Source organism: Pseudorca crassidens, chromosome 7, assembly GCF_039906515.1.
Source record: "Pseudorca crassidens isolate mPseCra1 chromosome 7, mPseCra1.hap1, whole genome shotgun sequence".
NCBI classification, from domain to species: Eukaryota; Metazoa; Chordata; class Mammalia; order Artiodactyla; family Delphinidae; genus Pseudorca; species Pseudorca crassidens.
The window spans coordinates 63,589,958-63,603,237 of record NC_090302.1 but is presented as its reverse complement, the minus strand read 5'-3'; the positions used below and the strand labels follow the sequence as shown (position 1 = coordinate 63,603,237).

Below are 13,280 nucleotides of genomic sequence, written 5' to 3'. Positions count from 1 at the left end.
CCCCTATTGTTGAATGATAGAAGAGGGCTGAGTGAATAAGACAAATATTATAGCTTTATTGGGTTTTTTTGAGTTGAATCTTCAATATAGGAAGAGCAATCTCATTTCCATGGCATTAAATATACCCACGATCAGATAGAAGATCATACTTGAGTTCCAGAGCAAAACATATATTTCACAGTATCAACTGTTAAAAAATTTAAAAATCTGGATAACTATATTCCTATCCTATTCTCAAAAACAAAAATTAATTGCATTTGAATTAATTGTGGGGCTATGCACATTTGTTTGTTTATTAACTAAGTTCAATTTGATGTCATTTATGGTCAAACTATATTTTCATATAGTTAGATTGCGTAGCAAGATAATAGGGTTTATTATCGTTAAAACTGTGATATGGTGAAGTGTTAAAAATGCTTTAGTTTTTCTAAATTTAAAATGCGAATAGTAATTTTTTATTTTGTCTGGTGGATTGGTATGCTGTCAACACAGATCTTTCCTCATGATCATTCAGTATCAGATACTACGTCATTCAAATAAAAAAGGTTTAAAAAAATTTCTCTATTATTTCCTTATGAAAGTCTTTTCTCCCTCATTTCAAGTTTTCCATACATATTTACCGCTGATTTACAGATGGGAGAATTAGATTAAAGGAGGCTTAAAAAATACATTCTAACTTTGGATACCCTACAAAGAAACCAAAGAAACTATTTACTCTCACTGTGGTTTAGCATGGATAGAAATTGCCATCTCCTGCATCATGTTGATACTCCGGGAGTTGTGAGTCAAATATTAATCACAAATGTATCTATGCATATACCCAGACATGCACATGCTTCCAGGATTTGGAAACAGTGTAGTAGAAAGAGCACAGTCTCAGAAGTCAGAAGTCTTTACTTTGTGTCAGACTGCTTCCATTAACATGCCCTGGGCAATTGATTTTCTCCAAATTTGTCTTCCCACTTGTAAGAAAATGGAGGATTGGTTTATGTGTATGGCTTCTAAAGTGAATTACAACTCTGAAATCCTATGACATTAGGTTTATTATCACTGTATAAAGTTCATTCAGAAGATATCGTTTTTAGTTTTTATTTCCATAGGTGTGAATAAGATTTTTTTTTTAATTTAAGGAAAAAGTATCCATTTCTCTACTCATAACTTACTGTTTAATAGGGTATTGGTGAAGATGTTTGAAAGCAGTATATCAAGCAATATGGCATGTGGCATAGAATAGCTTTTCAATCTCTGCTCTAAATATTCACTTTTCTTAGTAATTGAGACAAAACTATGTTTTCTTTATTAAAATATATTATAATACTTTGAAAGTTATTTTGGTTTGAATTTGGCAATGGCCTATTTTTCATGGTTGATCTTAAGAATAAAGGATCAATAACCTAAGTTTTTAGGAAAAAAATCTAAAAACAATAAATGCTGGAAAGGGTGTGGTGAAAAGGGAACCCTCTTGCACTGTTGGGAATGTAAATTGATACAGCCACTATGGAGAACAGTGTGGAGGTTCCTTAAAAAACTAAAAATAGAACTACCATATGACCCAGCAATCCCACTACTGGGCATATACCCTGAGAAAACCATAATTCAAAAAGAGACATGTACCACAATGTTCAATGCAGCACTATTTACAATAGCCAGGACATGGAACCAAGCTAAATGTCCATCGACAGATGAATGAATAAAGAAGATGTGGCACATATATACAATGGAATATTACTCAGCCATAAAAAGAAACGAAATTGAGTTATTTGTAGTGAGGTGGACAGACCTAGAGTCTGTCATACAGAGTGAAGTAAGTCAGAAAGAGAAAAGCAAATACCATGTGCTAACACATATATATGGAATCTAAAAAAAAAAACAAAATGGTTCTGATGAACCAGGGCAGGAATAAAGATGTAGACAGAGAATGGACTTGAGGACACGGGGTAGGAGGGGGAAGCTGGGGCAAAGTGAGAGTAGCATTGGTGTATATGCACTACTGAATGTAAAATAGTTAGCTAGTGGGAAGCAGCAGCATGATCTCCCTCTGCTTTGCGGTGACCTAGAGAGGTGGGATAGGGAGGATGGGAGGGAGGCCCATAAGGGAGGGGATATGGGGACATATGTATGCATATGGCTGATTCACTTTGTTGTACAATAGAAACTAACACAGTATTGTGAAGCAATTATACTCCAATAAAGATCTATTTTAAAAAAAGGATACATGAAATAGTTTGTAATCAGTAAAGTACTATAAAATTTTTAATATTATTAAAAATAGGGTTGTTACTAATAATTACTATTTTATAAGTGTCTTCTGAATGCCAGCCACTAAGTGCATGAGCTTTACATTTAATAACTCATGTAATCCTCTCAACCACTCCCCTTTTTATTATTTCCATTTTACAGATGATTAAACTGAGTTTAGGAAGGTTAAGGAGTTTACTTATCTTTGAATTGACATGAAGGGATTACATTTTTAATGGCAAGTGCCGTACCAAGGAACGTTATTCATATTGATAATAATTATGAGTCAGGTACAATCGACAACAATTTTTAAATTAGTATACCTATCACATTAAGAATTCACTTTTTAGTACTGAAAATAGTGTTCTACTACTGGAAATATATTTCAACATGTAAATATAATAAACACATTTGTTAGACAGGTACAGTTCTGATATATTATAGTAAATGTTACATACAACTAGAAATGTCTGCTACTCCTATTGATGTCTGAAATACTCACCATTATTTCAAAGTGGTTCTGAGATACTGTTACTTGTGTTTGCGGAAATTTCCACAGTAAGAATATTCTCAGATTATGTATTTTCAGATGCTACACATCTTTCTGGAAATCCCATTAACATTCACTCTTGTCATATTTTAACAGCAAAAGACCCAAAACTATATCCATAGATGAAAATATGGAACCAAGTCCTACAGGAGACTTTTATCCCTCTCCGAATTCACCAGCTGCTGGAAGTCGAACATGGCATGAAAGAGATCAAGGTGAGTAATAAGGCGTTGCCTCTAGGAACAGTAGAGTAAAATGTCAGCTCCTTTCACAAATTTCATTTAGTCAAAATTTCATAATTGAATCAATATGGATTATATTTTTTTCATGAAATGATTGCAATAAAATTATTTTTAAGGTCATGTACTAGTCAAATCTTGTTAAAGTGAAGTTACAAAATTCCCATATTTTTATGTGTTTATTAAACTTTTTTTTTAGACAAAATGATCTTTTTAGAACCCTCAATGTGTGTGTGACTGATGACGACCAGGCTACATTAGTTGGCTGGATTGTAGCAGAAGCACAAGTTCTGATTCAGTCAAATCAATCCGCTCCTCTTAATGGGGTATTTTAAGGAGGAGCCAGGCTTTAAGCGGTTCGCAGGTACTAGTTACTGAAAGTTCCCATTTAAAGGAAGCCATACTTCCTTTTGGAAGTAGGTACAACATGAACAATAAATAAGTGTAATGTAAGACACTTGGTGTCTGAGTCAATCTAGTTATTCTATCTAGATAAAACTATAACCCAGTTCTAGGGCAGCTCTAGGGAAAAATATAACTTTAAGAAATAGGTATTATTTGGCTCTCTGAATTCATACTTTGCTCTTTTTCATTCTTAAAATCTATTGGATTAAATATACTTCATCTGACATACTCATGCCTTTTTGCCACAGAAGGAGATTATTAAACATGGAAACAAAGATTAGCTAACAATTTTTGTTGGTATGTATGCAAATATGACATATCAGCAGCACAAAATGTATTTGAAAATTCTTTTAGATAAAATTCTCCATTTTATTAAAAATGTAAAAAAAAAAAAAAAAATAGAGCTCATTCTCAATGTTTTTTAGCCCATGACTTGGGCGTGTGTCTCTGAGGCTTGAGGAGCTGCATGTCCAGTAATCTCAGGAGACCAAATAGCTCTGAAGCTTAGCAGTTAAAGCCAAAGTTCAGGACTCCTTTTCTGCTGCTCCATGTTTTCCTACCGAGTGCCATAGCATTTAAAGAAGGGTGAAACATCTTCATGGAGGAATTGACATTGAGTCAGATGGGTCTCCTTTAGCATGCTGAGATTTTTAACTAGTAAAGAAGGGGACAGCGTGGGCACAGACAAAAGCACAGGCAAGCATTGAGGTGGGGAAGTAAATTTCTGAATGGCCATGTATGAGCCCTGTGGTGGGAGGCTGTGTGTGTGGATGGAAATAAAGGGAGATCGTTTTAAGGAAGGATTTGAAAATCAGCTGGAGAGTTTGGGCTCTGAGATCTCACTCCACCTCCCAAATCTATTCTTTAGACAGAACCATCTTTTAAAACATAATAATGTCATATCACTCCCCTACTTCAGTCACATCCTGCTTCTCTTAGGAGAAGCTCAGAATTCCTTCCTGTGATCCACGGACCTTTATCTTGTCCTCTGGCCTCTTGACCACTGCTCCAGCCTCAGCAGGGGCCGTCTGCTTCCTTCTTGCACTTGAGCCTACTGCTTTGTTTAGATTTGGAAATGCAATACCGAAGACCTTCATATAAGCCATGCCCTCTGGAGGGCTCCTCTTCTGTCTCTTCGTCTGACAAATTCTTGGTCAGTTTTCAGGTCCCAGCCTAAATTGAGGAATTTCAATCTAAATCAGGTCTTTACCTCTTGACACCTTGTATTGTTCCTTCATTGTGCTTATAATATAGTTCCTTCATTGTGCTTATAAAATAGTTCCGTATTTGTTTATGGGATTAATTGTCTAAATCTGTCTATACTATGAGGGCGGGGACTTTATCTGTTTGGCTACTGTGTAACCAGTGCCTGGGAACCATGCACAACACTTAGTCCTTAGTAGGGGCAAATAAATATTTGTTGGCTACATGAACCATTGATAGGCAGAACACCAGTTTCATTAGCAAAGGCAGGAAATAACAGGGACTTAACCAGACTTGCAGAAGTAAGAATAAAAACAAAACCCTCAACCCTTTATATTTTATTGCTTGTTTTACTGACATTGTCAGCTTTTTCTAAACAAAGCCATATTTTCCTCATCAGAAAATTGTTCTGGAAAAGATTCTAATGGTAATAACATTAACATTGTGAATGTGTGGCAATGGATGTGTTGTGCAGAAGTGTAGGTGTTCTTTATTATAGAGAGTGTCACTCTGTAAGAATTGATTCCTCTTTCAGCCTATTGAATAAAGCCAATCTCAAATCGTATTATAAAACATTTTTGAAAAGTAGAAGGGAAACTGTCATTCTTTCTTTTTGTAAAATTGTTGTATTGTCTTGGTGATTTTCTTTTGTCAAGATGACTGTAATTATTGGAGAAGTCTGTAAAGGAATATTAAGAGTAAGAAAGAATGATCCATTTTCATGTGTGCTTAGAAAAAATAGTCTGTCACTTGAATTCTGAAGACTGAAGATTTTGTAACGTGCACAGTAAGCCCTTGTGGGAAGAAGACTTCAACTACAATGAAAACATGAGGGCAGGACAGTACTATCTTTATAAATTTGCTAAGCCAAATGCAGTCCTTCTGTTTGATGAAAATTGCTTTCTTTAAACTTGCAAAGTAAAATGCCCTGGTTGTTCTTGTCCATCTTCAAATGTTCTTCAGACATACTTGCCTGTCATGAAGGGAGTTTTCTAAAGGGCATATTGAGTACCACTCGATACTGTAATAGCTTTAGTACATGTCTAAAAATCCGTGCGCTAATTGTATGCAATAACTACTTACTGGTTGCTTAAAATATATTTGTGCTTATAATTGGCAGAAATGTTTAAAATTCACTGTGAATTATTTCCTGGGTCTGCCTTAGTTATTTGTGTTAACTTTGCATTAACATCTACTTTTACCGTAACCCTTAACAAAACTGAGCGAAATGTGCGAATCCAAAATAACAAAATTACGGAGAGTATGTGGCATTCCACCTTCCCTTATAATCTGAACCACAAACCTAAACCTTTGAGATTTATTCCAAGTAGGCAAAAATAAAGAATATAGTGTAACTAAATGATTATACTCATTTCATTTAAAAAATTAGGCAACATTTTAATACAAAATCTAGATTCATGCAGTGACAAATATTCCTGTATTTTAATAATTTAATGAAAAAAGTGTTTTTATTTTAGCATACTATAGACATAATTATATCTTTGTGGCTTTTCAAAGCACAAAAAAGTTACAATTTCCTAGACATAAAAGAGTTGTAATTTTAATTTTGTAGAATATAGACATGAACATTTTCAAACTGAACACTGCTTAATAGGGTAAAACATTTCATAGGAATCTTTATAATTTGCTTAAATTTCTTCTGATCAATAGTGATAGAAATTAAATTTGTTAGAATCTACATTACATAATGTTTATGTTTTAACTTTTTATTCTTTGATACATAAAGGAAGAAAAAGAAAACTGGGCCAGTAACAAAGGGATATACAGCAGCTGTTACATTCTTTCCTAGATTCTAGAATATTTTTTTCTTGCTTAGTCTCTTTGATGAATTCCCTAGTCTTAAACCTCATGACTGGTTCTACCTCTATTGAAAACTTTGTTTTTTGGATACTGCTTTCCATCATTTTAATGGTTAAATGAATAGAACCAGGATAGCTTATCAATTTGCATGTTGAAAATTTCTTTTATTATTCTAATACTTACCCCACAAAGTATTCCATCTGAGAGCTTGTCTACCTTAAATTTTTTCCCACCTGAGCCAGTTCACAGACTAAATTCCTCATTGATATAATTCTCTTGAAATCATTACAGTAGTCCTTTGTAACTTCTGATGTAAGAGGAAAAATAGAGGCAGGTCTTGGTTTTTCCTCAAAGTTACTTTCTTGGGACTAAAGCTTGTAGTATTTTTGTGGCTGGAAATTTAACAGACTAGTAATTGGTATGCTTGAACATTTGAAACAATTCTTTGTTAGTATCACTTTGTCCCTGCCATTCTGATAGTCCCCGAGCCATCTAAGCTTGAATATAAAACTCCTAAAATGCTATTTAATAGACGTTTAGTGATATGGTAAATATATTTGTAATATACAGCTGGGCTTTCTAAATGGAAAATTTAACAGCTTCTTAGTCTAATGAGTATTTAAACAACTTGTAATCTTAGATAAAATGTAAATTCAGAAAGACTTTTAATGCAGTAAAATTTTATTAGTTCTTACACATTTAGAATTGTGATAATTGAACTAAATTAACATTTATCAAATGCCTGTTATTTGCCAGGACTTTTTCTAGGCATTGGGCACATAAATATGAATAAATTAAATTTCTAGCCCATGACCGGCTGAACAGAAATATAAATTTTTATTATTTATGAAAAAAGTTTCTTCACAGAAAATAAATAATGTAAATCAGGTTATGAGGGGACTGTCTCCGTGCCCAACTTACTTTTAAGCATTGTGAGAAATAAATCTTTACACAAAAATCAATAAATTGGTATGTTAGCAAAAACTAGCACTACTTAGAGGTGTATTGGAATGTAATTACAATTTTAAGAGTAGTTTAAAAATTTATACTGGACTCTCAAATAGGCAATATTTAGGCATCGCATTCTGGTTGCTATAGGTACCAGAAAAAAGCACTATTTAAAAAAATTCTGTCGTACAAATAAGTCTTCAGCTAGTTTTTCTGAAGTTTTAATATATTTCCAAGCCCTAGAGATTTATTTGTGATAAATTTGCAAATGTTCTCATTAGTAATAGATTCTTATATGTTGTGCTCAATTTTAATCTGAACTTTATAGAGTTCTGTAAGGATATGGTATTAAATAAATAATGAATTAAGCCAAAGGGCTCAAGGGGACACTGGGGGCTAAAGAGTAATAATGCCAGCTTAGTATCATGCATTTAATCAAGTATAGGAAATAAATAACAGTCAGTAGAGTGTGGTGACACTGATAGAACCGGACTCAGAGACCAACCTTTCGTAAGTTAAAAAATGCTAGATACAAGAGCATTCAACCAAGTTTGGAAATTTTTATTTAAACAAAAATTTAAACTTTTTTATTCATAAGTGAGTTTGTAGAATATTTAATATACTACTGTGTGCTGTGAATGTGAATATCCATGAGTGGATATTGACTGAATATGTATTAAGTTTGCGACTTCAGAACCTTTTTTCCCCCATCTAAGAATCTATAGGGAGATTTAATCCTACATTCAGACTTTGGAAAGCAGTGCTCTATCCCAAACTACAGTCTGACAAATGATAAACTCTCAAGGTTTTTCTAGCTGTAGAAGTTGGGTGAATGAGCAGCTTTCACAAATAGTTGAGTAACTACTGACATTAAATGAAGTCCTAGAAAATGGCAAGAAAACAGCTTGGTAATCTCCTGGAAGAATGTTTAAGCTCCCTTTGGGGACCAGATAGAGCACCAGCAATTCCTTACATTCCTAGAGTTTGTATCACAAGGATTAAATATCAAATGTTCAAATATCAAATTTTGAACCAGACAGAATCAAAGATACAAGCGCTTTTGATGGATACATGTGAAGAGATGGCTTGAATTTAATGTTTAAGTACAATTAAGTTTTTTTGTTTAGCTTATTATTAAAAAATATATCAAAAATCAAGAACTTACAGTTCTTACAGAACTTGCAATGACTCTCCATATATTATGTTATTGGAGGCAAACTCTGGGGATGCCTTCATCGTAGTGTATTTCGTTCTCTTCGGCTACACTGCTGTAGTTGAAAAATCACATTGTGAACATCTTTCAAACAGAAAGGAAGACAGTACGTTGCTGGTGAAGGCTTTCATCAGAATTCCTTACCTGGCCTACTAATTAACAGATGTTTGTGCTCTTTTCATGTGTTCTAATCAGGAAGAGCATTTTGGATGGGACGCAACCTGTGTACATGGCTAGAAGGGACAATACTACTTACTAGGGGAAAGTGATACTCATATTTCTGTCCTCTGGAGGCTTAATGATTTGAAAATACAGCATTTTGTAGAAAAACCATCGTGGATAATTAGTTTGAAAAAAATAACAACTTGCTGTGTGACACTGGCTCTCTAGATTGGTAGAACACAGTCTAAATTAGGAAAGTGGAAAATCCATGGGAGACAGTGTGCTTCGTTATCATAGTGTACAATGAAAAGTTTCTTAGAGTGGTAAAAGGTTTTATTTCAAATCCATTTACACATTAATTTCCTATTTAAGTTTATTTTGAAGTAATTTGGAAAGCCAGTTTCTTTTGAGTTATTATACCACCAATATCATATACAATAAGAAGTTGATTTTTCAGGGATAGAACACAGATTATTAGAAGCCTTAGGGGAGACATAGTTCAAGCTCCTTATCTGACAGATAAGCAATCTAAGTATCAGAGAGGCTGTCTCATCCATAGCGTCCAGATAATTAAGAGCAGAGCCTAGGTCTTCTTTTTCAAAGCCTGATATATATATTTTTGTATTTTTCTGTTATCCTGCAACCCACCTAGGGGAAGCAATATATAAACTTACCTACATAGGGAGAAATGGACTAGGAGAATTTGAACACTGCTTAACAAGTCTTGGCAGGCGGACAGTTCTAGGGAGCTTCATGGAAGAGTCTGTTAGACCTTGTAGAACTAGAATAAGTGTAGAGGTGAATTTATGAGTTTTCAGGTCTGGAAGAATTGTCAAAACAAAATTTTAAGATGGTAAAATTGTGTATCTTCTTTTTTAAAAAATCAACCTCTTAATATTTGTGCCATGATTAAGTTTTTGAACTAAAAAAAAGGGAGACATGAGTGCTTTTGATGGATAAATGTGGAGAAGAGCTGGTTTGGATGGAATGTTTAAGCACGATATTTAAAGTTTTAAAAAGCTTTTTGTTATAGAGAATGTCAAAAATAGAAAGAATCATAAAGTGAACTTCCATGTACCATTTTTTAGCTTTAACTGTTATCAATATTTTGCCCATCTTGTTTTATTCAGTATCTTCCAGTTTTTTAAGTATTTTAAAGTAAATCCCAGATAATGTGTCATTTTACTTATAAATACTTAAGTTTCTAATAGACAATGATTATCATTTTTAATACAATTCAATACCATTATTAATTTAACAAATATAACAATAATTCCTTAATATATACTGTATAACCCATGTGCAAATTCCCCAGAATATCGTATAGGTTGTTTTGTTTAAATGAAGGTCCCAAACAGATCCAATACCATATTTGTATTTTCAACTTGTCTTTAACCTATAATAGTTCTATTAACTATTTTTATATTTACTCACTTTTGTATATCATTTATTTGTTGAATACACCACATAAATTTAAATCTTTTCGTTCAACAAATACATTCAAATTGAGGAAAACCAGACCCTCCTTCCATTTGTGGCTACCATCTATTGAGCACTTACTCCCTTCCAGGATTGAGCTAAGACTTTACATATATTTTTCTTTTCAATCCTATTTAAAAACAAACAAACGTTTTACAGCTCATTAAGCTCATCACTACAGTGGTTAAGAAATTTGACATAGATACACAGATAACTAGCATTGATAGAATGGGAGCCCTTGTCTCTTCCACTCCAGAATCCACGCTCATTATTACTGTATATACTGCCTTCCAAAGAAGTCATTGTCATGCTATGTTCATGGTTTTGCAAACTAGTTACAAAACCTCTATGACAGTTTTTTTTTCCTAACACATATGAAACTTTACTACAAATAAATACATATAATAGCAGAAGGGTTCACAGACTCCAGGAATTCATGAGTGCAGTTCTTGGGCTGGACTCAGGTTAAGAATCTCTTTTCCTTTAAATAATAAGATGTTAATAAATAATCCTAAAGTCTAGAATGTCTTTAGTTGAGGTGTGTGATATACATTCAGTTTAAATTGAGCTATGTGTGTCAAAATATAAAAATTATATATTTATTGCTGTATACATTTTTTTCTTTTCTATTCTAATTTTTTGCCATATGCCTAGAGCACTATAATGGTGATCAGGAAACTATCAATATAAATAGTGGTATGGCCTTAGAACACTTAATGTCAGTAAACTGAGTTTTCTCATCTGTGAGATAAAGTTGGATAGTAAGGTTCCTTTGTGTTCTAATGTTCTGGATTTTAAATTAATTGAAGTCAGAGTATTTATAGATCTTTAATACTTGAGTCTTTGAGCTTTCATTAACATGAATGTTTTTGAAGACTCTGAACATTTTCCATTTCCTGAATTATTTTTTAGATGTTTATTTTAAATGCTCTTGTTGAATAACTTGATAATTGGCTGTTTAGGTGCTTGGAGGCATCATATGTTTTGCCTTATACCTGAGGAATGTGCAGTTCTTACAAATACAAGCCCTGTCCTGCACCATTCTGGTACAACAAATGATTGAGAGAGATTGAGTTATTATAACAGAACATTGTTATGGGATCTGTGTCTCCTACTTTGAAAATAAATGACTCAGCCAGACGGCAACATTTATATTTTCTCTAAATGACTAGGGATATAGCAATAGGAGACCATTATCCTGTGACAATATTCTGTTTCATTGACATTATCTCACAAATGTAATTGGTCCATTACCAAATAGAGGTTTTGTTACTGATCAATTTCACGTGATTTCTAAAACCATTAAGATAATAAATATGCCATCATAGTAATTTCATTGACAGGATGTTCTTTTTTTCTTCGTTTACATTTGTTAAAGGAGAAATATAGATTTAGACTGAACTTAAAAACTACAACTTATACCAGTTTTGACTACTTTTCCATTAAAAGAAACGGAATATTGTGCAGAGTAATCATATTTGCATTGAGCTGCCAAAGTGACGACCTTAAAATTTTTTCATGATTTTTTTTGTCTGCTACACTAAACCACATCAAATCATAATTGTTCCTAAGCAATTAGTTTACTACCTAAGTTTAATGATTTTATTTGAAATAAGTTCCAGATCATTTCCAGGACTTTCCTGGAAATCCACTAAAATAACACATCAGTAAAATCAACCCTAACCATTACCAGCATGTATAATAACGGCATTAGTAACAACCTAAACCTTGAGATGTCTTGTAGCATAAATGTTGCTAAACGCATGGCTTTTCCCCAAATGTTCTCTAAAAAGTCATCTGTAATCTTGTTAAATGAGAACTCTTCCAGTATCTTTCTGACTTTTACAGTTAAGGTTACGGTATTGATTTTATTTTATAGTCCATGGCTCTCAGATGCTTAACACTAATAAGCCTCTATAGCCCAGAGGTTCTCCCCAGAGGCATGGCGAATAGCAGCTATTTACCTATGCCAATATTTAATAAGCATCTAAAATATACTCCACATCTTGCATAATTGTTTGGTGCTTTTCCTCCTTTCAAATTAGATTTTCTGACATTACTCAAGATACTTTATCATCGTCTGTCTGTTGAAATGAAATTGCTTAATGGACAAAAGTATTTTGAAGTATTTTTTAAAAATAAGTTTTCATTTATTCAGTATTCACTCTTTCAGCATTGTTCTTCATTATTCAAGGCTTTTTTTTTTTTAATGTCTCAGGAAGGTGTTCGTGAGCTTCAAAGGGGTTTGAGCTTTAACTTGGTATTGGGTGTTGGTGTAGCCTGGAGACTTTTTTTTTTTAAAATAGAGCTGTGATAAACAGAGACTTGCAGAAACATGCTACTTACAGGCTTGGGTTGGAATATACTATATGGAGAGACTTAAATTATCACAAAAGGTTTTAAATTGCTCAAGGATGTAGTAATATGCTTGTGCAGTTAAGATTAAATAACTCAAAGATTAAAGTAAGAATTTTCGTATATTTAACACAAAGGCTACCATATTTTCTGTTTTTTCCTTTGAAAAAGAACTGATTTCCTTAAAAGAAAAAAAGATTGAGAAATCTAATTGAAGATGATATCTTATCTCTCCTTAATGTAGCTTGCCGATTTTCTGAAGTTATTTTAGAGTGTGATAAATATATATATATGGAGATACTTTCTTAACATGGCAGCTAATTATTTTTTGAATCATCTGGCATCATCATCAAACTACTGTAGTGGGATTAAGTCCATATGTCTTGTCATACCATTCAGAGCTTTTCGTTAACTTGGAGCGTGTAGGAAGGACTTATTCACATTTGCCACAGAATCATAAAATTTTACATCTAAAAGAGTCCTTAGAAACAGATATTCAGATATTTCTTTTCAATTGTATTCTCAAAAATATTGTTTTGCCTTTAGCCAACTAAATTGCAAACGTTACATTAAAGCGTTTCATTTTACATTTTTGTAGCATCCAGTATCTAAGACCAGTGAGGCATTTCCTTCTTAAAGCATAATGTCTGGCACAGTATCAAGATCC

The 13,280-nt window shown here is 33.2% G+C and overlaps 1 protein-coding gene across 13 annotated transcripts in view; it reads left to right on the top strand.

Moving 5' to 3' along the window:
- Window positions 1–13,280, top strand: part of NFIB (nuclear factor I B) — a 440,917-nt gene that overhangs the window by 376,188 nt on the left and 51,449 nt on the right. For all 13 annotated transcript variants that reach the window (XM_067744397.1, XM_067744402.1, XM_067744408.1 and 10 more), the window contains exon 6: window positions 2,885–3,003. In XM_067744397.1, coding sequence (XP_067600498.1) covers window positions 2,885–3,003 — 119 coding nt within the window. The remainder of the gene's footprint in view (window positions 1–2,884; window positions 3,004–13,280) is intronic.